Source organism: Oncorhynchus keta, chromosome 15 (assembly GCF_023373465.1).
Source record: "Oncorhynchus keta strain PuntledgeMale-10-30-2019 chromosome 15, Oket_V2, whole genome shotgun sequence".
In the NCBI taxonomy this organism is placed as follows: domain Eukaryota; kingdom Metazoa; phylum Chordata; class Actinopteri; order Salmoniformes; family Salmonidae; genus Oncorhynchus; species Oncorhynchus keta.
This window is the reverse complement of record NC_068435.1, coordinates 26,123,825-26,151,034: the sequence shown is the minus strand read 5'-3', so window position 1 is coordinate 26,151,034 and position 27,210 is coordinate 26,123,825. Positions and strand designations below refer to the sequence as shown.

General features: G+C 42.9%; 1 protein-coding gene, 1 long non-coding RNA gene and 1 pseudogene across 8 annotated transcripts; 2 read left to right on the top strand and 1 right to left on the bottom strand.

The window, feature by feature from the left end:
• Positions 1-1,581: 1,581 nt before the first annotated feature.
• On the bottom strand, positions 1,582-24,482 carry LOC118394676 (E3 ubiquitin-protein ligase RNF152-like). Of its 7 annotated transcripts, XR_008065209.1 has the most exons (4): positions 21,429-21,460; positions 11,583-11,922; positions 5,835-7,179; positions 1,582-2,615 (listed from the first exon to the last, which is right to left on the bottom strand). XR_008065209.1 is itself a non-coding variant. In XM_035788124.2 (3 exons), exons 2-3 carry the CDS (start codon positions 6,973-6,975, stop codon positions 2,512-2,514), a joined length of 495 nt encoding a protein of 164 aa, XP_035644017.1. In that variant the 5' UTR covers positions 6,976-7,179; positions 22,324-22,485; the 3' UTR covers positions 1,582-2,511. The 7 variants fall into 7 exon arrangements, 1 of the variants encoding a protein (XP_035644017.1); XR_008065206.1 differs by lacking the exons at positions 11,583-11,922; positions 21,429-21,460 and adding an exon at positions 24,349-24,482; XR_004827789.2 differs by lacking the exons at positions 11,583-11,922; positions 21,429-21,460 and adding an exon at positions 22,324-22,482.
• LOC127907461 (uncharacterized) lies at positions 9,406-15,458 on the top strand (annotated as a pseudogene).
• On the top strand, positions 22,549-24,515 carry LOC118394678 (uncharacterized). The gene is made up of 3 exons (XR_004827790.2): positions 22,549-22,674; positions 24,112-24,153; positions 24,366-24,515. It is a non-coding gene; the product is annotated as an uncharacterized LOC118394678 (long non-coding RNA).
• Positions 24,516-27,210: the final 2,695 nt, after the last annotated feature.

Sequence of the window (27,210 nt, the reverse complement as noted above, 5' to 3'; positions counted from 1 at the left end):
CTGTCGGCACCATCTTGCTAGTAAGTAAATATATTTTGAAATGATCAAAAACAATGTATTTTTAGCTCGCTTGCTGCAGAAACGAACTCAAATTAGCTGCTCATGTAATATTCGCTGTCAGAGAAGTTCCAGCTGTCAGAGAAGGGAGAGTAGGCTCCTCAGGATAGAGCATGTACGTTTGTGGGAGGACATTATGAAAATATTCTCCAGTTCCTGTCCCTAGGTGAGAAAAACTGAAGACAGAGATATATAGCAACATAATATTCAGGGCCGTCTAATTGTAGTATAATGCAGCCTGTCCTGTGTCTGCAGATGAAGAGGTCCCAATGACTTTCCCAAGAGATTATATGTAAACAAAAAAATACAGTTTAAAAGTCACACACAAATGTATAAACCTATTACAACTGGAGCAGGCCAACCCTGCTGGGTGTGCACGATTCTGTTCCAGACCAGCATTAACACTCCTGATTCAATGTATCAAACCTAATTAGTTAATAATCAAGTGTGCTATTGCTGGGCTGGAACAGATGTCTGCTCACCCAGTAGATCATGGATCAGTGGAGTGAGGTTGGCCACCTGGTATTGACATTTTTTTTGTTCCCCTGAAATTATGCTTTAGTAGTAATAGCCTACTTGTTACTAAAATGTCTAACCTCTACATATTAGTTCGCGTACTCGTACACTTTGAAATTATTATGTTGATTCTTTGAAGTTGTGTTTAACCTGAACTATTATTCAAGATTAACTAGTGTTGGTGCTGATTAATCACAGATCACAATCCTGCAATAAAGAGGGGAAGGGAATCTGTCTCTAATTTGTCTGTTTTTGTGTTGCATTTACAAATTAACATAACTTTTTGTTCAGTCAAAAGCTCTCCAATTTGTTTTGATTGTCACAATTTTCAGGAAATCAGCGATGTGAACCCATTTCACAGATGATAATGGCATTCAACACCAATTCAACCATAGGCCTTCAACAATGGTACCCCCCAGCACACATTTTTGTTGTAGCCCCGGACAAACACACCGGAGTCAACTCAGAGATCCTGATGATTAGTTGACAAGTTAAATCAGGTGTTCGTCCGGGGCTACAATAAATGGTACTGTTGGGGGTACTAGGGGACCGGAGTTGGGAACCACTGCCCTACAGTACGATGGCATTAACCTTATGGGAATTTGCAATGCACCACTTGACATTTTGCATCTGAAGTAGAGAATAGGTTAACTCGCACATTTTTCAGATATATGTTCTCAATATAAAAACAATACCAGTAGATAATGTATGAGGCTAATCATAATACTAGATTTGGTACATGCCTTGTGCTGACATGAAATTGTTTAGTGCAAATCCAACCCTTGTAATCTAGGTGGTGAAATGTCAAAGCAAGAAATGATGGGATCCTTCTCTTCAAACATACAACTACTACCACCAAGTTCAATGCCAGATACTTTTCTCCCAGAAGGTCTGAGTGGCAGTTGGCGGTGCCACTGTGATAATGAAGATTGTTTGCCTAAGACTACCACAACAATAAGCATAGACCATGTAATTGTTTAAATTGTAAAATAAAGACAATAGTTGGGCTATAAGAAATGCTTTTTATTCAATGGGGCTAGGCAAAGAAGAGATAGCAAAATACTTTCATTTCACCCACACAACAATATATTATTTAAGTACAGCATGTTTACAATACAAACGATAGTCTTTTACAAGTTCCAAATTACACACACACACTTTGAGGGGGCAGTTTAGTCATGACGACAAGGTGAAGGTGCCCTCTACATATCTGACACAACAGAATCATTCAGATTGTCCAAAGCACAGCATATGACAACCATCTCAGATAACTGAGGGATGTCTCCTGTTGGGGAATAATCAGATTTGGTTGGTAACATAGGTAAGATGTTTTATATTCATCATATGTTTTTAAGTTACTTCTCATCAAGAATGTTATTTATGTATAATATTGTGGCAGGGTTGCAGTATCTGTTCTATGTCAAGACTAAGTTGCATGGGCCGCAGAGAGGGGAGAGGTCAAGGTGTCATCATGTGTAAACATATCTTTTGCCCCACTGTGTCTGTGTGCCAGTCTCTCCCTACTTTTCCCATCGGGGAGAGGAGGATGGCAGTGTCTGGAATCATTCTATGCTCCCCGTGAGCTTGTCCAGGATTGGTTGTATTTAGAATTGGTTGTATCTAAATGACAATTTGATATATGCCTGTTGATATGGAGGATTGGTTTATAGTTCTGGGTTTGAGTAAGGAGACAAAGCTGAACGATATATTATGTCTATGCTGTCTGACTATGCGTGTTCTTTGCTATTAAAGGATCTCAGTTGCAATGTAGAGGGGGCTCTCAGAGAATTCATTGATAGACACTGAATTGATCTGAGAGTCACAGGGTTGTGATAGAGCTCATATAATTAAAGATGGACTTTTGATAACTAACTCTGACTTGTGTTGTGGTTTGCGCTCATGATTTGGTAAATAGAGGAAAGTTCCACGACACTCCTTTCATATTTGGAAAATTATCAAGATGAAGGAGAAACTGATGTTGCTCCTCTTCACAGTGGGAATCCAGTTGACATGGGTGTCCTGATAGAGGTCAGCTGGTAAACCTACAGTACATAAACAAATGAGAAGCACACCTGATGTTAGAAAATCACTTATTCAGGTCACATATACAATCAGGGCTCTTAAGTATTTGGTTTTTTTAATGGGTGTTTTAATGTCATATGGATATCATTTATTGTTGGACTGGAACAACCAAGTCAACAAATTAGGTTGTCATATCCCATTGTGGCTTTTGTCATATGCTGTAATGGCCATACATTTTCCCTCCTCTTACGAATAAACTTATCAAATTATCATTGGGTTATTACCATTGGAGTTTTGTGGGAAAATAATTTCCTCCAGGATATACAGAAGTGGTCAATTGACACAGATGCTAAGCTACAGGACTGTTTTGCTAGCACACGGACTGGAATATATTCTGGGATTCTTCCGATGGCATTGAGGAGTACACTACATCAGTCACTGGCTTCATCAATAAGTGCATCGATGACGTTGTCCCCACATTGACCGTATGTACATACCCCAACCAGAAGCCATGGAATACAGGCAACAACCGCACTGAGCTAAAAGGGTAGAGCTTCCGCTTCAAGGAGCGGGACTCTAACCTGGACGCTTATAAGCAATCCCGCTATGCCCTCCGACAAAACCATCAAACAGGCAAAATGTCAATACAGGACTAAGATTGAATCGTACTACACCAGCGCCGACGCTCGTCAGATGTGGCAGGGCTTGCAAACTATTAGTCTATAAAGGGAAGCACAGCCTCGAGCTGCGCAGTGACACAACCCTGCCAGAAGAGCGAAGTAACTTCTATGCTCGCTTGAGGCAATCGACACTGAAGCATGCATGAGAGCATCAGCTGTTCCAGATGACTGTGTGATCACGCTCTCCATAGCCGATGTGAGTAAAACCTTTAAAACAGGTCAACATTCACAAGGCCACAGGGCCTGATGGATTACCAGCAGGTGTACTCCGAGCATGCACTGACCAACTGGCAAGTGTCTTCACTGACATTTTCAACCTGTCCCTGACCGAGTCTGTAATACCAACATGTTTCAAGCAGACCACCATAGTCCCTGTGCCCAAGAACACCAAGGTAACCTGCCTAAATTACTACCGACCCGTAGCACTCACATCTGTAGCCATGAAGTGCTTTGAAAGGCTGGTCATGGCTCACATAAACACCATTATCACGGAAACCCTAGACCCACTCCAATTTGTATACCAACCCAACAGATCCACATATGATGCAATCTCTATTGCACTCCACACTGCCCTTTCCACTTGGACAAAAAGAACACCTACTGTACGTGATAATGCTGTGCATTGACTACAGCTCAGCATTCAACACCATAGTGCCCTCAAAAGGTCATCACTAAGCTAAGGACCATGGGACTGAACACATTCCTTCTTAATAGAATCCTGGAATTCCTGATGGGCCACTCCAGGTGGTGAGGGTAGGTAACAACACATCTGCCACGCTGATCCTCAACACGGGGGCCCCTCGGGAATGTGTGCTCATTCGCCTCCTGTACTCCCTGTTCACCCATGACTGCATGGCCAAGCACAACTACAACGCCATCATTAAGTTTGCGATGGCACAACAGTGGTAGGCCTAATCACGGACAACGATGAGACAGCCTATAGGGAGGTCAGAGACCTGGTAGTGTGGTGCCAGGATAACAACCTCTCCCTCAACGTGATCAAGACAATGGAGATGATTGTGAATTACAGGAAAAGGAGGCCCGAGCACACCCTCATTCTCATCAACCGGGCTGTAGTGGAGCAGGTTGAGAGTTAAGTTCCTTGGTGTCCACGTCACCAACAAACGATCATGGTCCAAACACACCAAGACAGTCAGTAGACTGAAAAGGTTTGGCATGGGTCCTCAGATCCTCAAAAAGTTCTACAGCTGCACCAGAGAGCATCCTGACTGGTTGCATCACTGCCTGGTATGGCAACTGCTTGGCCTCCGACCCCAAGGCACTACAGAGGGTAGTGCTACGGCCCAGTATATCACTGGGACCAAGCTTCCTGCCATCCAGGACCTCTATACCAGGCGGTGTCAGAGGAATGCACTAAAAATTGCCAAAGACTCCAGCCACCCTAGTCATAGACTGTTCTCTCTGCTACCGCATGGCAAGCAGTACCGGATTGCCAAATTGATGTCCAAAAGACTTCTTAACAGCTTCTACACCCAAGCCATAAGACTCCTGAACAGCTAATCAAATGGCTACAGAAACTATTTGCATTGCCCCCCTCCCATTTTTACAATGCTGCTACTCTGTTTATTATCCATGCATAGTCACTTTACCTCTACCTACATGTACATATTACCTTGACTAACCTGTGCCCCCGCACATTGACTCTGTACCGGTAGCCCCTGTATATAGCCTGTTATTTTATTGTTGCTCTTTCATATACACACATACAGTATATGTATATATATATATTTTTTTTTTTTAAACGTGTTTAGTTAATACTTTAACACTTATTTTTCTTAAATACTGCATTGTTGGTTAAGGGCTTGTAAGTAAGCATTTCACTGTAAGGCAACCTGTTGTATTCGGCACGTGACAAATAAAGTGATTAAATTTTTTATATGGATGTCATATTGTACAATTTGCATCTCCCCTTTTCAAGGGATCCAGCTGTGGTCAAATTAATGTAATATTTGACATTTCATGGCAGATTAGGAGAATTTACACAGCAGGTTTGGAGAATTAGGTTAAGGTTGGGAAAAAAAAGTTGTTGCATTTTAGCTAAACCGTCTACATTCATTTGACAAAAGCGGCCTAGATTACATGGTTTCTTTCAAGACGAGGTCGTTTTTATTGATCTGTTATCAATGTCAGTAGAGTATTATTAAAAAAAGATTCTGCTACTCCCCAGTCCTATAAAGTGTAGTATAATTGCATTAAATGTTTGACAAAAGACATATTTTTCAGTGCAACGGAAAGAAACGTCTCTGATATAGCCAATGCCACTATGTGCTTATTAATAGCATAAATCATCACTATCCAATCTATTCATCACATTAGGAATAGTAGGCTTACATTAGTCGGCAACTGCAATGCTAGAGGCATGTTAGAAAAGGGGCATTTTTAATGGTAAAAAAAAAAAAAGTGCTTCCCCAAAACATGAAACCCAAGCGACACATGCTTGTGACTAGACTACAAGCTATCCAGCCTAGCTAATTTTGGCTAACACATGGTTAGCAAAACAGTCAAAATAAACTTGAAAATCGATCAGACTTGACTTACCAGTGATGAAATGATTAGATTAAACCCTGTATTGACAGCGGTCTGGATTCAGGTCTTGATGGGCAAAAATGTTTTTGCTTTTCTGACAGTTCTTCCATCTTAAAAATATTAATTTAGAGTCTTGATTGTGTGGGACCTAAAGATTAAAATGTCACTAAAAAAGTCAAATAGCATCATCTGTAGGTGAAAAGGAAGACTTGAAGAAATACAAATCACAGACCACTAAAAATGGGTCAGTTTTATGTTTTTCATATGAATTAACACAAGTAAGCCTTTCGCTACACCCGCAATAACATCTGCTAAATGTGTATGTGACAATAACATTTGATTTGTGCTTTTCTGGGTGAATCACAACAGAGAAGCATAATGGTGATTTGTTTAATTTTTTAACTGTCTATTGCACAAAGACATGAGAAATTATTTGAAAAAAATAAATAAAGATTCAATATATCTGAACACATTTGAAATACAAAGTATGGCAACCATTTCAGTATGGCAGTACTATTCGTGGTTAAGAAATAGCCTGAATGTTGGCATTGTGACAATGTCCTGTAATTTTGGGGAGTGAGATATAAAGATCCCAAATAGCTTATTATTATCATCATCAAGTCTTTCAGCCACAGGATATCATGGTGAACCGTTCTGAGTTGCAGGTCATGCTGTGCAGTATAATGTACACAAGTAAGAGTAGGACAAATCCCACAACAGCCACTAAGCAGAACCTGGTTCCAAATGCGCTCTTACAACTACCTTCCTCCCCTTCCCTCATTCCATGTTCCTCCTCCATCCCTGTAGCCCTCTCATGGTGTTCTACTGGAAGGTAGGCGTTACACGGCAGCCGTATGAAGACAGGTGTGTATGGGACAGAGATGATGGCCATAGTGTCCGGGTCATCTAGGAGTTGGGAGACAGAGACCCCTGGGGGCAAAGTGGTGACACAGCGACACCAGGGGCAGCGCAGCTCACTCTGGCTCATCCTCATCTGGGTCAAGCACACTGAGCAGCAGGTGTGCTGGCAGTCCAGGAGCTTGGGCCTATGCCACAAACTGTAATAGTTGAAACAGATCTGACATTCTAACATGGAGTCTTGTTGTGAGATCTGACAATCTAGAATGGACTCTTGTTGTGAGAGAGATTCCATTATGAGGAGTTTGGTCTGTTGTGTCAATGACAGTCACAAGATGTCAAACCAAAAACAGTCTGTGGTTCCCGTGGTATGAATATGCAGATTAGGGAACTCTTAAGAGATTTACAGATGTTTCTGCTCTTGACGTCTCTCCTCCTCTCTTCTTTACAGATGTTGTGTCACAGTACTTAGTTTAATCCAAGTCTGGCTCCATCAACCCTATTAGAGAGAAGACATTTGTCAAGTCAGTGTGTGATTCCGTAATCATTAAATAACTCATACTGAAAAAGCAAAAAGACTACTTGGTCATGTCCAGCCCACTGAGCTCTCTGCGTGTGTCCGCTTCAAGACCCTGTGACTAAGAATAAAGCATAATAAGCCTATTTTGTCATTAACCAAAACAGGAAAAGAAACTAAGCAAATGAGCAAACCTGTTTCTGATCTGGACTGGCAAGAATGTTGACCACTAGATCTTTATCACTCAGCAGCCCCATGGCAAAGTTCCTGCATGACATTGCTGCACATTTCTTAAAGCGGCATTTTGTAACTTTTTTCTGCTCCAGTAAGTCGCTAGTTTTCATCCAATGTGAAGCAAAAGTAATAATATTACGCCTCTAGCCTGCCTGACAACAATTTTCCCTGTCGGGTCAGATTTTCCCAACATATTCTGTGCTGTGGATAATGAGTGACGTGTTTCCGTAGCTTAGGGATATTCTAACTGGTAGGGGTATGATAGCTAGCAAGCTGAGCCCATGTCTAGACTTGGCGAGCAGAGATAGCCATCTTACATACATGGCAGACGTGAGGGGCCAACGACCTAACCCAGCAGCAGCTACTCCTCTATATACGCCAAAGAAACAGAGAACTTTGGAGAGCAGACAGGCGAAAACGGAAAGCAATAAAGCACAGGCCAAGACGAGAGTAAACCTCGGATCTGCATTCACACTTTCTCTCTACCGCACCTGCTGTCTCTAACCGAATGCTCGGCTATGAAAAGCCAACTGACATTTACTCCCGAGGTGCTGACCTGTTGCACCCTCCACAACCACTGTGATTATTAATTATTATTATTAGACCCTCCTGGTCATCTATGAACATCTTAGCCATGTACTGTTATATTCTCCACCCGGCACAGCCAGAAGAGAACTGGCCACCCCTCAGAGCATGGTCCCTCTCGAGGTTTCTTCCTAGGTTCCTGCCTTTCTAGGGAGTTTTCCCTAGCCACCATGCTTCTACAACTGCATTGCTTGCTGTTTGGGGTTTTCGGCTGGGTTTCTGTACAGCATTTTGTGACATCGGCTGAAGTAAATAGGGCTTTATAAATACATTTGATTGAAGGGATTCAAAAACGACAGTTTGCATATTTTCTGCTGAAAAGGTACAATATTGCTAACTAGATATAATATATTTCTAGATATAAAGTTAAATGTCGGTTTTTATATTTAATTCTAAATATTCATGCTCGGGCTCTATTTTAGATTACTTGTTTTTATTATTGTTTTCAAGACACGCATCCATTAGTTCGTATTAGCTAGCTTGATAATGTTAGCTATTGTGGCTAGGTTGTTAGCTGACTGACTTGGTTTGTTTAATTTGATTATAAAATGTGGCTTCACAAGATGGTTGTTACTAGCCAACTTGTGTATAACGTTACTTGACCTGTTATATTTCTGAAGTCTGGTCTGAAAGTCATGTTGATATTGGTTAGCTCTAGCTAGCTACTTTTCTTCACACTAGTCTACGGGCACGGAATTGACTAGCCATGATTATAAAGCCCAGTTCAGATATGTAAATTGAGACATGACGCAAGAGTTTGTTTAATCTGAGCAGTGTAGTTTTAGAACATGATGTCTTTGGTTGGAGTTTCCAAGATTAAAATCTTTAGCCGAAATCTTACGACAAGAAGGATCCATTTAGCCAATCAAACAGTGCACAAACATTCTGTGTTCAGTCAAGCAGCTAGCCAAGCAGAGCGATAGCTAGCTTTTTTGCTGCACATATCTAGTCTAGCTTGCTGATATTTACAATAGTATCCATCCCCGCAGCGGCCTGTGACTAAAACCAGTTTGTCTCTAAAACCAATACATCACCATCTACTGGCAGTGGTTAATCCCTACCACATACATGTGAACTCCTCCTTTTATTTCCTAGATTCCATGCCTTGCTCCCTTTCCTGCTTTATTTTCCTCCTTCAATCTCCTCCTTTACTAGCTTAATTTCCCATCTCCTTACCTTTCCTATTTTCCTTTCTTAGCACACTTTCTTTTCCTTCTTTCCTTTTCTCTCCTCCATCCCGTAAATCCCTTTCCATCGTCTCCTTTCCTAGCTCCTTTCCACACTCACTTTCCTTTAATCCTTTCATCCTTTCCTAGATCCCTTTCATTTCCTAGACTCCTTACCTAGCTCCCTTTTCCAACATATTTTCCTCCATTCATAGGATTAACCATGGCCAGTAGAGGAAAGGAAGAAGGAAAGGATAAGTTCACATGTAACAGGTAAAATAATACAATTGATGAAACACCAACAAAGTGGCTTAAAAAGGGCGTTGAGCCACCACGAGCCGCCATAACAGCTCCAATGCGCCTTGGCATAGATTCTACAAGTGTATGAAACTCTATTGGAGGGATCCAACCCCAACCTTCCACAAGAAATTCCATAATTTCGTGTTTTGTTGATGGTGGTGGCACTGCAGAATCTCCCATAAGCATTCAATTGGGTTGAAATCTGATGACTGAGACACATACCCTTTAAATTCCCTATGCTCCTTTGAGACCCCTTGTTTAATAGTCACATGTACAGGGTTGCAGGTGTGATTGCAAGGTACAGTGTGAAAATGGTAGTATTCGAGCTCCAACATTCAGGACTAACTGAAATAAAATAATGTCCATTGGGGAAGTAGCAGGAGGGGGGAGGGGGTAGCTGACTAGTGTGGGCTATTCAGCAGCCTGATGGTCTGAGGATAGAAACTATTGGCCACGCTTTCAGTTTTTGCCATGATGCTCCTGTACTGCCTACGTCTAAGCGATTGAAGCGGGGAGAACCAGGCATGGTTTGGGTGGCTGGGGTCCCTGATAGGATAGGGGAGTGTCCAGCCTGGTTCCACTTGTAGTTCACAATCAGCTCCTGAAATCTCTTCTTCTAGTCTTGGTAACCAAAATAATGGTCAAAGGGGCATTTTTATGCATGATGATAGCACGATGGAATGTTAATTGCTTAATTAACTCCAAAACCACACCTGTGTGGAAGCACCTGCTTTCAATATACTTTTTATCCCTTTATTTTGGCAGTTACCTGTATGTGGTAGTGATTAACCACAGCCAGTCGAGAGGAAAGGAAGTTAGGAAAGGGAGTGAGGAAAGGATTCTAGGAAAAAAAAAAGGAGTTCACATGTATGTGGTAGGGATTAACCAAAGCCAGTAGATGGCGATAGTATTGGTTTTAATGACAGGCTAGTTTTAGTCACAGGCTGCTGTGCGTCTGCAGCTGGATGCATCTCAATATTTATCTAATGTGTGTATTTCATGACACTCCTTTGCTACAAACTGTCTCAACTGAAAGTCTTGTCTTCAGTTTTGCCAATTTTGCGTCTTTGTCACTATATTTTTTAAGGAGGTGTCAGGCCCCTCCAGTGACTTTTATTGGTAAAAGAGGCTAGCGACATCTTGGGGAGTGTTGACACCGAGAGTTTCTATTGTAGTATTTAACCACCTTACAGCACAGGTGCACACACCGGCAGAGAAACACAAGGGATGGGATTGTGATGCGGGAGAGGGGGCGAAAATGCTACATTGGGGACCGCATTTGTGCAACAAAAATCATTGGCAACACTGCTCGTCATCTTGAGCTGTTGTAGCCTACAACACAACATTCTAAAACTAACTTTGATCTCGTCTGGTCTCATGCCGGCAGTTGAATCTGAACTGGGCTTCATTACTTGATGTTCAAGCTCTTGAAAATATATTTTCAGATATAATTTCAGTCATAAAATAAATACATCTACATCAATGCCTGGCATGCCTGCATTTCCAGCCCCACCATTGTCGAGTATAGGAGCAGAATCAGATCAGTAAAAGCACAGACTTTTAGCAAAGTATTTTTTACCTTGTCTGTTCCATAATTTTGTTTCACCTAGCTGGCCAAGAAGATGAATAATATAACAAATAACAAAGTAGACTTCTTATAATGATATGCATCTATGTAGCTCAGCTGTTTAGGAAAATGAACTATCCAGGATTTACTTTGAGTATTGAGGACATACCATCCCAATTCTAGCCTACTGCACAGATTATGTTATTCCATATTTGAGCAAGCTCAAAAAAGGTATGGTACACATGTATCGAGTACAAAACTAACATTCCATAATAACAATATTAGGTAGGTGCTTACATTTGTCCTATTTCACACATGTACAATTAGAAACAGAAAATCTATCAGATATTGACTGAATGATAGCACATAATGGTTGCCTCGCTTCACGTTCGCCTTGCTTCGCGTTCTTAGGAAACTACGCAGTATTTTGTTTTTTTATGTATTATTTCTTACATTGCTACCCCAGGAAATCTTAAGTCTTATTACATACAGCCGGAAAAAAACTATTGAATATAAGAGCAACGTCAACTCACCAACATTACGACCAGGAATACGACTTTCCTGAAGCGGATCCTCGGTTTGGACCACCACCCAGGACAATGGATCGGCTCCCAGTAGGCAACCCAAAACAACGACGCCGCAGATGGGGCAGACAGAGCGGTCTTCTGGTCAGGAGCCCGAGTGTACTACTTGCCAATGTCTAGTCTCTTGAGAACAAGGTAGACGAAATTCGAGCAGGGTTTACCTTCCAGAGAGACATCAGAGATTGTAACATTCTCTTCTTCATGGAAACATGGCTCACTCCGGATATGTTAGAGTCGGTATAGACACCCGGTTTCTTCATGCATCACGCCGACAGAAACAAACATCTCTCTGGTAAGAAGAAGGGCGGGGGTGTATGCCTTATGATTAACGAGTTGTGGTGTGATCATAACAACATACAGGAACTCAAGTTATTTTGTTCACCTGACCTAGAATTCCTTACAATCAAATGCCGACCGCATTATCTACCAACAGAATCCTCTTCGATTATAATCACAGCCATGTATATCACCCCCAAGCAGATACCTCGACCGCCCTGAAAGAACTTCATTGGACTAAACTGGAAAACATATATCCTGAGGTTGCATTTTTTGTAGCTGGGGATTTTAACAAAGCTAATCTGAAAACAAGGCTCCCTAAATTATCAGCATATCGAATGCGCGACACATTCTGGATCATTGCTACTCTAACTTCCGCAACGCATAATAAAGCGTGTCACTTTAAACAATGCCACTTTATATAACTTGATTATATGACTTGATTAGTGTAGTGTCAACAACGCAGCTACTGCCAGCTAGCCTACTTTAGCAGTACTGTATCATTTTAATCATTTTAGTCAATAAGATTCTTGCTACGTAAGCAACTTTCTGAACATTCGAGACGTGTAGTCCGCTTGTCATTCCAATTTCCTTGCATTAGCGTAGCCTTTTCTGTAGCCTGTCAACTATGTGTCTGTCTATCCCTGTTCTCTCCTCTCTGCACAGACCATACAAACGCTCCACACCGCGTGGCCGCGACCACCCTAACCTGGTGGTCCCAGCGCGTACGACCTCCACGTGGAGTTCCAGGTCTCTGGTAGCCTCTGGAACTGCCAATCTGCGGCCAACAAGGCAGAGTTCATCTCAGCCTATGCCTCCCTCCAGTCCCTTGACTTCTTGGCACTGACGGAAACATGGATCACCACAGATAACACTGCTACTCCTACTGCTCTCTCCTCGTCCGCCCACGTGTTCTCGCACACCCCGAGAGCTTCTGGTCAGCGGGGTGGTGGCACCGGGATCCTCATCTCTCCCAAGTGGTCTTTCTCTCTTTCTCCCCTTACCCATCTGTCTATTGCCTCCTTTGAATTCCATGCTGTCACAGTTACCAGCCCTTTCAAGCTTAACATCCTTATCATTTATCGCCTCCAGGTTCCCTCGGAGAGTTCATCAATGAGCTTGATGCCTTGATCAGCTCCTTTCCTGAGGACGGCTCACCTCTCACAGTTCTGGGCGACTTTAACCTCCCCACGTCTACCTTTGACTCATTCCTCTCTGCCTCCTTCTTTCCACTCCTCTCCTCTTTTGACCTCACCCTCTCACCTTCCCCCTACTCACAAGGCAGGCAATACGCTTGACCTCATCTTTACTAGATGCTGTTCTTCCACTAACCTCATTGCAACTCCTCCAAGTCTCCGACCACTACCTTGTATCCTTTTCCCTCTCGCTCTCATCCAACACTTCCCACACTGCCCCTACTCGGATGGTATCGCGCCGTCCCAACCTTCGCTCTCTCTCCCCGCTACTCTCTCCTCTTCCATCCTATCTTCTCTTCCCTCTGCTCAAACTTTCTCCAACCTATCTCCTGATTCTGCCTCCTCAACCCTCCTCTCCTCCCTTACTGCATCCTTTGACTCCCTATGTCCCCTATCCTCCAGGCCGGCTCGGTCCTCCCCTCCCGCTCCGTGGCTCGACGACTCATTGCGAGCTCACAGAACAGGGCTCCGGGCAGCCGAGCGGAAATGGAGGAAAACTCGCCTCCCTGCGGACCTGGCATCCTTTCACTCCCTCCTCTCTACATTTTCCTCCTCTGTCTCTGCTGCTAAAGCCACTTTCTACCATTCTAAATTCCAAGCATCTGCCTCTAACCCTAGGAAGCTCTTTGCCACCTTCTCCTCCCTCCTGAATCCCCCCTCCCTCCTCCCTCTCTGCAGATGACTTCGTCAACCATTTTGAAAAGAAGGTCGATGACATCCGATCCTCGTTTGCTAAGTCAAACGACACCGCTGGTTCTGCTCACACTGCCCTACCCTATGCTCTGACCTCTTTCTCCCTCTCTCTCCAGATGAAATCTCGCGTCTTGTGACGGCCGGCCGCCCAACAACCTGCCCGCTTGACCCTATCCCTCCTCTCTTCTCCAGACCATTTCCGGAGACCTTCTCCCTTACCTCACCTCGCTCATCAACTCATCCCTGACCGCTGGCTACGTCCCTCCCGTCTTCAAGAGAGCGAGAGTTGCACCCCCTTCTGAAAAAACCTACACTCGATCCCTCCGATGTCAACAACTACAGACCAGTATCCCTTCTCTCTTTTCTCTCCAAAACTCTTGAGCGTGCCGTCCTTGGCCAGCTCTACCGCTATCTCTCTCAGAATGACCTTCTTGATCCAAATCAGTCAGGTTTCAAGACTAGTCATTCAACTGAGACTGCTCTTCTCTGTATCACGGAGGCGCTCCGCACTGCTAAAGCTAACTCTCTCTCCCTCTGCTCTCATCCTTCTAGACCTATCGGCTGCCTTCGATACTGTGAACCATCAGATCCTCCTCTCCACCCTCTCCGAGTTGGGCATCTCCGGCGCGGCCCACGCTTGGATTGCGTCCTACCTGACAGGTCGCTCCTACCAGGTGGCGTGGCGAGAATCTGTCTCCTCACCACGCGCTCTCACCACTGGTGTCCCCCAGGGCTCTGTTCTAGGCCCTCTCTTATTCTCGCTATACACCAAGTCACTTGGCTCTGTCATAACCTCACATGGTCTCTCCTATCATTGCTATGCAGACGACACACAATTAATCTTCCTTTCCCCCTTCTGATGACCAGGTGGCGAATCGCATCTCTGCATGTCTGGCAGACATATCAGTGTGGATGACGGATCACCACCTCAAGCTGAACCTCAGCAAGACGGAGCTCCTCTTCCTCCCGGGGAAGGACTGCCCGTTCCATGATCTCGCCATCACGGTTGACAACTCCATTGTGTCCTCCTCCCAGAGCGCTAAGAACCTTGGCGTGATCCTGGACAACACCCTGACGTTCTCAACTAACATCAAGGCGGTGTCCCGTTCCTGTAGGTTCATGCTCTACAACATCCGCAGAGTACGACCCTGCCTCACACAGGAAGCGGCGCAGGTCCTAATCCAGGCACTTGTCATCTCCCGTCTTGATTACTGCAACTCGCTGTTGGCTGGGCTCCCTGCCTGTGCCATTAAACCCCTACAACTCATCCAGAACGCCGCAGCCCGTCTGGTGTTCAACCTTCCCAAGTTCTCTCACGTCACCCCGCTCCTCCGCTCTCTCCACTGGCTTCCAGTTGAAGCTCGCATCCGCTACAAGACCATGGTGCTCGCCACGGAGCTGTGAGGGGAACGGCACCTCAGTACCTCCAGGCTCTGATCAGGCCCTACACCCAAACAAGGGCACTGCGTTCATCCACCTCTGGCCTGCTCGCCTCCCTACCACTGAGGAAGTACAGTTCCCGCTCAGCCCAGTCAAAACTGTTCGCTGCTCTGGCCCCCAATGGTGGAACAAACTCCCTCACGACGCCAGGACAGCGGAGTCAATCACCACCTTCCGGAGACACCTGAAACCCCACCTCTTCAAGGAATACCTAGGATAGGGTAAGTAAGGGTAAGTAATCCTTCTCACCCCCCTTCTCCCCCCTCAACAAGATTTAGATGCAAGTGGCTGTTCCACTGGTTGTCATAAGGTGTATGCACCAATTTGTAAGTCGCTCTGGATAAGAGCGTCTGCTAAATGACTTAAATGTAAATGTAAATGTAATGTTTACATACCCTACATTACTCATCTCATATGTATATACTGTACTCTATACCATCTACTGAATCTTGCCTATGCCACTCGGCCATCTATATATTTATATGTACATATTCATTCCTTTACACTTGTGTGTAGTTGTTTTGAAATGGTTAGATTACTTTTTAGATAATGCAAGGTCAGAACTAGAAGCACAAGCATTTCACTACACTCACATTAAAATCTGCTAACCATGTGTATGTGACCAATAAAATTTGATTTTAAAACATTTTACTGCACAGGCAAATAATGTATGAAGGACTTGGGTGGGAATTCAAAATATTTTGGTTTAAAATAAAGGGCCTATTTGCATATATTAACAAATGGGTGGAGAAGGTTTGCAACCACCAAAAATGTGCTGTCTAGGCCTACCTGCACTCGCGGTTTACACTGCCTCATTAATTACTGTTGTTGTCACATTCTGTGGCAATAGCAGGATGGCCTTGGATTAAAAATCAACATGCTTCGCTTTAGATTACACACATCTATACAAACTTGAAGTTTTTTTGTGAAATCAAACAATACAAGTCATTTTTCGGAAGATGCTTTCATTTCAGCGCATATGACTTGTAAACATTTAAACTGTATTAAACGATTCCCTGATGAAAGACATTGACCCAATTTCAGCAATTACCGGGGTGTGTTTGACAGAACATTACAAACATCTACTCGATCCCTCTGATGTCAACAACTACAGACCAGTATCCCTTCTTTCTTTTCTCTCCAAAACTCTTGAACGTGCCGTCCTTGGCCAGCTCTCCCGCTATCTCTCTCGGAATGACCTTCTTGATCCAAATCAGTCAGGTTTCAAGACTAGTCATTCAACTGAGACTGCTCTTCTCTGTATCACGGAGGCGCTCCGCACTGCTAAAGCTAACTCTCTCTCCTCTCATCCTTCTAGACCTATCGGCTGCCTTCGATACTGTGAACCATCAGATCCTCCTCTCCACCCTCTCCGAGTTGGGCATCTCCGGCGCGGCCCACGCTTGATTGCGTCCTACCTGACAGGTCGCTCCTACCAGGTGGCGTGGCGAGAATCTGTCTCCTCACCACGCGCTATCACCACTGGTGTCCCCCAGGGCTCTGTTCTAGGCCCTCTCCTATTCTCGCTATACACCAAGTCACTTGGCTCTGTCATAACCTCACATGGTCTCTCCTATCATTGCTATGCAGACGACACACAATTAATCTTCTCCTTTCCCCCTTCTGATGACCAGGTGGCGAATCGCATCTCTGCATGTCTGGCAGACATATCAGTGTGGATGACGGATCACCACCTCAAGCTGAACCTCGGCAAGACGGAGCTGCTCTTCCTCCCGGGGAAGGACTGCCCGTTCTATGATCTCGCCATCACGGTTGACAACTCCATTGTGTCCTCCTCCCAGAGCGCTAAGAACCTTGGCGTGATCCTGGACAACACCCTGTCGTTCTCAACTAACATCAAGGCGGTGGCCCGTTCCTGTAGGTTCATGCTCTACAACATCCGCAGAGTACGACCCTGCCTCACACAGGAAGCGGCGCAGGTCCTAATCCAGGCACTTGTCATCTCCCGTCTGGATTACTGCAACTCGCTGTTGGCTGGGCTCCCTGCCTGTGCCATTAAACCCCTACAACTCATCCAGAACGCCGCAGCCCGTCTGGTGTTCAACCTTCCCAAGTTCTCTCACGTCACCCCGCTCCTCCGCTCTCTCCACTGGCTTCCAGTTGAAGCTCACATCCGCTACAAGACCATGGTGCTTGCCTACGGAGCTGTGAGGGGAACGGCACCTCAGTACCTCCAGGCTCTGATCAGGCCCTACACCCAAACAAGGGCACTGCGTTCATCCACCTCTGGCCTGCTCGCCTCCCTACCACTGAGGAAGTACAGTTCCCGCTCAGCCCAGTCAAAACTGTTCGCTGCTCTGGCCCCCAATGGTGGAACAAACTCCCTCACGACGCCAGGACAGCGGAGTCAATCACCACCTTCCAGAGACACCTGAAACCCCACCTCTTTAAGGAATACCTAGGATAGGATAAGTAATCCTTCTCACCCCCCTAAAAGATTTAGATGCACTATTGTAAAGTGGCTGTTCCACTGGATGTCATAAGGTGAATGCACCAATTTGTAAGTCGCTCTGGATAAGAGCGTCTGCTAAATGACTTAAATGTAAATGTAAATGTTAAAGGGAAAAAACGACAGGCACAAGCACGTGTATGAAAGAGTCGCAAGCGTAAAATTTAAGCAAGGAACTAGAGCTGGCTGAAAAAGACAGATCTAAGGTAGCTGGGGCATGCATGTTGCTAGTTTAAGTGTACATACAGTATTTTATACGCATGTATGAATTGAAAAATTTTTTTTTTTTTTTGCATAGCCCACTCCTCTTGAGAGTGGGGTCACGGCCAGGGATCTGCCATTGACGACAACCCTATAGCAATTAAGGTTTAAGTGCCTTGCTCAAGGGCTCCTTAACAGCTTCTACCCACAAGCCATAAGACTGCTGAACAATTAATCAAATGGCCACCCGGACTGTTTACATTGACCCCCCCATTTGTTTTTACACTGCTTCTACTCACTGTTTATCATCTACCTACATTTATTTATTAAATATTTTCTTAACTCTATTTCTTGAACTGCATTGTTGGTTAAGGGCTTGTAAGTAAGCCATGTATTTGGCGCATGTGACAAAATTAGATTCGATCAATAGATTTTTCACCTAGTATGAACCAGCGACCTCTCGGTTACTGCTCTTAACCACTAGACTACCTGCCGCTCATTAGATTGAATGACTGTAAACATTCATTCTTCATACTGCCTAATAGTATTTTATTTTTTATTGGAAAAGGAGACTAACTCCTTTTATCCTAAAACTGAATATTTACCGTGAAAATCTAAGACGGATGGTCATTAAAGGTAATTCTATCAAACGCTGCATATTACACAGGCATCCCAATTCTGATATTTATTCCACTAATTGGCCTTTTGACCAATCACATCAGCTCTTTTCAAGTCAGCGCTTTTTCAGAGCTGATCTGATTGGCTGACATCAAAGAAGAAGAAAAATCTAAATTTTTACTTTACTTTTTTCCCCCTGCTCTGGCCCTCCATTGATTTAGTCACCATAATTTTGGCCATCCTACAAAGGTAGACACCATAATAACTTAACTGATAATGATAGAGACATGAGTTTTGGACCATTGGCTCTCTTAGAGGATTATCTACACAATTAAAATATTTTACCCATTGGGCAAAAGATGAGTGTTTGATTGGACACCCTATAAATCATGATGAACTTCACAGGGTGGTGAAAGTGCATGGTGATGAGCTTGATGCTCCTTTGCAATAAATATTGAGGGTCTTATTTTGGTGACATGTTGATCTTTACTTGTGCGCTCTGGCCAACAGCTCGCAGGTACATGCCAAGACCAGAATAGGCACATTTGCTATTTAACCCATCAGTCTTTGTACCAAAACTAATCGGTAGGGTTGAAAATTTAGATTGGTATTCAGGAAGCTGACAACTTAAGCAATTTGTGTGCCCTATGTCATCATGCACTGATTTTTATGGCAACACGTCAGTTTGGTGGAAAACCTGGTGGGAAAATGCACATATTTTCTTCATGCGGAATTTAGAATATTCGCATGAAAATATTCCGGTGGATTCCGACATGATCACCGATATATTGTGCATCCCTATATATAAAATGTGTGTTTATTAGGGAGATAAACAACAATACAAGGTAGTGTGTCTAACCTTATCGAAATAACAAAAGCATAGTGTAAGGGAAGCATTCTTAAAAATTACTGAACTGGTAAAGCACTGAACTGATATCACCCAGACAAAGAAAAAAATAAAAGTACTTACAGAGATACCACCAAATGGAATATCTTTCATAATTGGGATCCAAATGAAGAATAAAGTACAGTGTAGTCATGGAAAGTATTTGGTCCTTAAATTAATGGAATAGTGCAGTGGTGAAATGGTAACAGTTGTGTGTTGTAAGGTGCAGGAGTCTCCATGCGGTATTCAGGCAGGCGCACCAGCGAGATTGTCTGTGGTCTGGGATGTCTGGAGACCCTAGGATAGCTCTCTGGTTCTCCATGATGTAAAACATCACTCCAGACAGACAGGAAGCAACCAGCTGTTCTCCCCTTTCTGCAAAAGGACAGCTCTTGCAATTTAGCCTGCAATGATAATTAAAACACCCTAGAGATAACCCCCTTGATAGACGCCCTTCTTCAAAAATCAAAACAGAAAACATTCCATTCTGATATCTTTGAGGCATAAAACACGCTTTTTCTGCTCCACAGACTCACGGAAAATGTAAATAGGACCACTTCTTGTGACTGACCATTGCCACATTATCCTCCAACGCTTCACAGTTTTTCCTCAAGACGACAAAGGAATTGGCCAGCAAACATTTCATATTTTCCACCACACTTCCCGTTTCTTGTCTTTTTCACCACTGTAGACCACTCATTCTCACTCTCTGTGCTCTCATCTTCTCCCAGCATGCCGTCGGTATCAAACAGGACATCCATTTCACCCATCTTTCCATCCCGCAGACAGCACTTTTGAGCACAGGAGACTACTCTGGAAGCTGGGGTTCATCCATGGTATATTGGCATTCGCAGAATTTAGCGTGCATGCTGTCACCGATGTGGGGACGGGGTGGAGATAAATTCATACAAACTACAAAAAATAAACTAAAATCAAATGACTTTTCTGTTAAAAGTAAAAACAGATCTGATCCCTACTCAGGCTCAAGGGGAGCCTGGGAGGGCGGGCCATCTTCCGGCACCAGTACCCTTTGCAAGTTTTCCAACGTAAACTCCTGAAGTCCCAAAAACATTTCTGCCGCAGCCAAAATAATATCCCGTTTCTTTGACACCGGCAATGAACACCATAGAAATCCACATTTTTAAACACACAGTGTACCTTTTGACTGGCAGCAAACATTTACTACAGGCTGTGGTACATCCACTACCATATCTTTACTAGCATCATTTGTTTTCTCAACTCTTTTAAAATCGCCTCCACATGAGATTAGATTGACCGCTCAAACTTTTGCTAACTCAATCTCCTTCACCCTTATAAGGCACCCCAGGAACTCGGGATCATGATCCCCACCACAATTGAAACACTATCGTCCTCATACATACCGTTCGTCTGCACACACATGAAAGTTGGCCAAATCCTACAAATCTTTACACGGCAATGGTTTGGGAACGAAAATCTTACAGCGTATTTTACACAACCAAGCATCACAGGCGGGTTCACTTTATATATAAAAAAATACTAAGAAAACATCAGGGCCAACAGAATTTCTTCTTTTTCCCCATTCACCCAGCGAGTCAGACGCCAGGCACAAACCACACCAGAATTTCTCTGCAGGTATTCAACCTGAACATCAGTCGTCACCCCTGAGATGACTCCTTCGATGAGCGCTCTGCTCCGAAGTTCAAAGCACGATACTTCTGTTGTCCGGATTCTTTTGAGGCCCACTGCAATCTTCCTCTGCTCTTCAGAAATAAAATTAATCAGAATAAGACCACACTCCTGGTCACTCTGACAGACTCCACTTTTCCCAGCACATACTTCACCATTCAACACCTCAAACCAGTCTCCTGCATATGCATTCTTACTCAACAAAACAGATTCCAACAAGAAACGATTAATTATCCAACATAAACATATACTCCACTCCAATTTTAGGCTATTTTCTTTTTGTTCCATTTTTGGACTATTGTCCATTCAGGACATTCATCTTCACCAACACCTGTACACACATGCACCTTTTGATTCGAACTCGGCATCCACTCTCCCTGCCAAACGAGGGCTGGGGTTTCTGGAAAACGGCGTTCAAATAGACAACGAAAAAAACTGCATTAATTGCCAGAGGGGTCTCCAAAAACACCTGTACACACATTGTTACACATGCAATGTAGCTTTAACAAGGCAATCTTATGGGCTTAGTTCAGGTTGAAGTTTAGTTGAAGAAGCAGTCGTGAGTTCCAGAATGCATGTCTACCCCCCCTCCTCCAAAAAAGCACATGAAAATAGTTAGTACTGACATACCAACCAAACCAGTTCACAGCTTCTCTAATTATCCCTCTATCAGCAGTAGGGATACCGTGCTGTAACCTGGTTACCACAGTTACTACAGTGGCCTATCCCAAGTGCTAAAGTTTGCACAAAGAACATTAACTTTAATTAGCCAACTTAGCCTTCTAGGACAAAGTCCGTGGACTTTCCATACGCAAGATACGCAACCAAAATGGTTAAATATGAAGTCTACATTGAAATTCATCTGAAAATGGCTCTGTGAATACCTGGGTGAAGCTGTAATTTGACAGCAAAATATTACATGAAGCCACACATTAGGCTTTATAATAGTAAAGTTAAAAGGCATGTCTCAAATTTAAAGGTTATGTAAATACTGATTGCCATAAAAAGTAGGCTTATTTTTCAATTGATACAAGCAGTGCTAATGCTGTATTGAATTTTGGCATTCGAGCATGTAGACATAATCGGCTTTGAACTTGAACTGAGGCGAGCATAGAAAACAGGCAACCTTTGAAGGTAGACAGCCTACTGAACAAGGTTCGGAATTGCACATGCAAACTGAAACTACACCGCAAACCCACATATCAGTCAGCAACTAAAGAACCGACATGCAGACCGTCTTACCGTACATTGTGATGCCAGTCCTACAGAACATATGTTCCTTGTTTTGTTGCAGTGATTCTTGTAGTAGCCTGCTTGTTTTGACTAAGTTAAACACACACCCTCGATCTCCTGTTCAGTCAAAACAATGAGAGGATTCTATTATCTGGTCCGGGTTACCCCGGTGGGAGGAGTTTGCTTAGTGGTGAAAAGTGATTAGCATACTCCTGCCACCGGGGTAACCCGGGCCAGATAATATATCCTCGGTGCTTTTGCCAGGTCACGTCATTGGCAATAGGCAGGTGCACCGCGGCTCAGGTTAATATAACTCCCTCATTGTGCTGTCTGAAGTTAGCCGCGCCTACCTACCACATGGTGAGTAAACTACTTCACAACCTTATTTATCAGGATGAGTATTGGATACTTTTTAGACGACAATTTGTATGTAAATATTTAAATTCCTCACTTGGGACTACTAGTCAAGGAATCCGCAGTGCTTTTTGCAACCAATAGTGAATAAATCTTGCTTCTGTGAAGTGTTGTGTTTATAGAATTCAGCTGTCATCAGTTGGAGTCCAAAATGCCTCACTGATCATAATCCCCATTTCCATCCACATTTCAAATGTTTCATTTCAAATGCCTCCACCACACCACATTCTGCCAGGTAGCTTCCTTCTCCAAAGATGAAAAAAAAAGACTAACTCCCTTCACCCTAAACTGAATGTACCCTGGAAATCTGAGACTACCCACTGGGAACACACTGGTTGAATCAACGTTGTTTCTGAACCAATATGGAAAAGACATTACATTGACATCTGTGCTGAGTGGGTAGCTAGGTTTGTTATCCAATTGGTGACAGATTTAATGCAAATATTCTAAAATCCACATAAAAACAAAATGCACATTTTCCCACCAGAGATGTGTTTCCGTCAAATTGACTTGTTGCAGATAAAAGTATTTGCATGATGACGTAGTGTACAGAAAAAAAAAAAAATTACGGTTAAATTCCCCATGTACTGAATAGAAAATACAAGTTAAATGGGCTTCCATCGCATGTTCAACTCTACTGATGGTTTTGTCACAAATAAATGTTGTGTTATGAGCCAGTCTCTGGTCTTGGCATATGCGCTCTAGCCAACATCTCGCAGATATATTGAGATTATTATGGACAAAATAGTGAGAGATTATTTTTATTTGTCAAACCGCAGCCAAGCATCAATATTTGTCGCCAGAATAAGACCCTGGATATGTATTGGAAAGGAGCATCAAGCTCATCACCATGCACTTTCACCACCCTGTGAAGTTCATCATAACTTCTATCATCTGTAGCCTAATAAACTGCATGTTTTCTTGAGTTGTAGTGGGAGGACCACACAACATCCCACTGAGCACACACTGGTTAAATCATTGTTGTTTACACATCATTGTTACGCTGAACCAATGTGGAATAAATGTTGAATTGACACCCAGTGGAATATGACTCCAAGTTTACTTCTATATGATGGTTATATCAATATTTGTGCATAAATGTGTTTCCACCTGCATTTCTCGCACAATGGATTCAACTGACACAAAAAGATCCCACCTTGTCTAGGTTTTTTCTTTTGTCGACATTTGGAAAGTTTACAGACACATTACCTGTTTCTCTTAGATCTGTCATTATATTTGTTCATCCGTCATTTACTTTACTCACGTAAAAAGGTTGGATCTTCAAAGGCAATTCTGTAATAGGCTGCATTTTACGCAGCCATAGTTGTCAAATGCTAAAAGCTTATTCCAGATTACGAGTTTTCTGATTTGTTGTCTATCTAGGTCTACATCTGAGCTGGAGTCCTTCCTGATCTACATACACATGTATGCAGTTTGCTTTCCCTTCTTCAGTCTATGGAGATTTGCTTTTCTTCCTCCACTCTCTGGAGAAAAAATGTGTATGATGTAAAACCCCCAAATATTGATTAGTAGAACTCATTACAATATAATACATTATCGCTGTTATATTTTCAACAGATCAACACTACAATTCTGTAACTGTATAGACAAAATACTCACCAAATATTGTCTTTCAGCTACATGAGACTGTGTCTACGCATTGAAAACGGCATAGGACTACACATCCATCGCAGAACGAGAGCAATGTTGAGAAGAGCGGCTCTCACTTGGGGCTTCCAAGGAGAATGATCCTGAGATAAGATGAACCGAGACTCCTGAAGTGCCACCACCAACAATGGCTGAGCTGCTACAACTTTGAGGAGAAGTCGCCACGCCACAGTTAGCACACCTGAGCATTCCCTTTTGTCAGACTTCCCGGGAAGTGTGAAAACCTACAGAGTACTCAGAAATGTTGTTGAAAGTGGTGGGCCTACAACCAAACATATAAATCATATGTAAATAAGGGATGTTTGTGTGGGCAACAAACTTGTGCGAGAAACAATATTTGTGCATTCTTTATCTAGCAAATAGGCATCATTATTTTACTTTTGGAATGGTTTTCAAATGATTTACTAAGCTGTTATCCTTTTCTGGATATCTATACTATTGACAGTTTTCACTTCAAATTAGCAGACCTACAGTTGGGTATTTTTCGGGAAAAATGGATGGACTACTCTGACGAAAATACAGTACAAAACAAGTCAGTCTGAGTACACAGATAAGGTCAAATAAAGTTTTACTAGCGAGATAAACAAAAATACAAGATAATTTCTGTGACCTTCTCCAAATAAAACATGCACAGTAAGGCATGTGTCAAACTCATTCCATGGAGGGCTGAGTGTATGTGGGTTTTCGCTCCTCCCTTGTACTTGATTAATTAAGGTCACCAATTAGTAAAGAACTTCCCTCACCTGGTTGTCTTAAATGAAAGGAGAAACCCAATACCTGCAGACATTAAACCCTCCATGGAATGTGTTTGACACCCCTGGTATAAGGTACTGTATTGATACCACCCAGACTGGGGGGAAATAATAATCACAACAAAAAAATATATACAAATATTTTTCATAATTGAGATCCAAATTAAGAATAAAGTACAGTGTAGTGGTGGAAAAGTTCAACTGTTATGTAAACATACTTGTTAATAAATACATGGAATAGTGCAGTGGTGAAATGGCAGCAGTTGTTTGTCGTAGAAGGTGTAGAAGTCTCCCTGCAATTCAGGCAGTTGCACCAGCGAGGTTGTCCATGGTCTGGGATGTCTGGAGACCCTGGGATGCCTCTCCAGTATTCAAAAATCACTCAACGTATACTGCAAGCAACCAGAGAAAGCACCTCTCCCCTTTCTTCCAAGGACAGTCCTTGTAATTTAGCCTGTAATGATCAAAAAAAGCAACATAAAATTACAGAATGCAACCAAATACTGTGTTTTTTATTTTTTTATTTCACCTTTATTTAACCAGGTAGGCTAGTTGAGAACAAGTTCTCATTTGCAACTGTGACCTGGCCAAGATAAAGCAAAGCAGTTCGACACATACAGCAACAGAATTACACATGGAATAAACAAACATACAGTCAATGATACGGAAGGAACATCTATATACAGCATGTGCAAGTGTGATGTGATTTGAATGTTGTGAAACGGGTAAACAGTACCACAGGTGAAAGATTTTTACTAACCTTCATCTCCGTCAGCCTCTCCTTGCAGTCGGTCTTCCTGTCCAATCATCTCTGCAACCCAGCCTGTGCCCCTGGACAGTCAGTGGCTCTTCTAAACTGTAATCCTACAGAAAAAACATGTACACAACCCAAGTTGATAATCACCTGAAAAGAAAAGTGGACATTGGCTCTGTGAATACCTGGATGGAGCTTTAATTTGAAAGCAAAATATTACATGAAGCCAAACATTACTACAATATAGCTTAATTCATGAAGTTGAAACTTTTTAGAGCTGAAAGACGATGGCCAGCGCTTACCCATGATGTTGCACAATGATTTAAGTCAATAAGTCATCATTTTAGTCCAAGTGTACAAAACATTAGGAACACCTGATCCTTCCATGACAGACTGACCAGGTGAATCCAGGTGAACGCTATGATCCCTTATTGACGTCACCTATTAAATCCATTTCAATCAGTGTAGATGGGGAGGAGACAGGTTAAAGAAGGATTTTTAATTCTCAAAATATTTGGGACATGGATTGTGTGTGCCATTCAGAGGGTAAATGGACAAGACAAAGTATTTAATTGCCATTGAACAGGGTATGGTAGTAGGTGCCAGGCACACTGGTTTGAGTGCGCGCTGCTGGGTTTTTCACACGCAAAAGTTTCCCGTGTGTATCAAGAATAGTCCACCACCCAAAGTCAACATGGGTCAGCACCCCACTTTTGACACCTTGTAGAGTCCATGCCTGAATGTATTGATGCTGTTCTGGGGGCAAAAACAGATGAAACTCAATATTAGGATGGTGTTCCTAATGTTTTGTAAACTCAGTGTGTTTGGGCTTGAAGAGTCAAATCCGAATGGCCTACTCCGTGCAAATCTGTGTGAATGTGTTGTCTTTTTCTATGATATGACATACAAATTATTTTTAGGTTTTATTTCATTGTTACCACCCACCAGCATGGCATTGTTTATTAATCAGAAATAGCTGCAAAGTTCTTCCTCTTCGCAACTGAGATGAGCCAAACAACCTTCTGTCCACTTGGCCGTCTGAGTCATGGAACAAATTGACATAGGGGATCAAATCTTACGGTTTTGCACCTCCACTTTTTTTTTTACCAGAAAGTTATAATCCATTGGATAAAATATATAATATATATATATTTTTTATATCTGACCATTTTTTAAATGGGATAATTGCTTGATATGATGGTATTTTGCAGACCCACTCCCTCATCGCCCCAAAATGAATGTTTTTGACCACTATAGTTTTGCTTCACTACACGCTGCTCTGCTTTGATGGGTGGTAACGTTAGCTAA

Coding starts and splice junctions, on each gene's coding strand:
- LOC118394676 (XM_035788124.2), bottom strand. CDS start 6,975: ATGGAATCTCTCTCACAACAAGAGTCCATTCTAGATTGTCAGATCTCA. Junction 2,616..6,584: donor AATGAGGGAAGGGGAGGAAG/GTAGTTGTAAGA, acceptor TATGTACTGTAG/GTTTACCAGCTGACCTCTAT.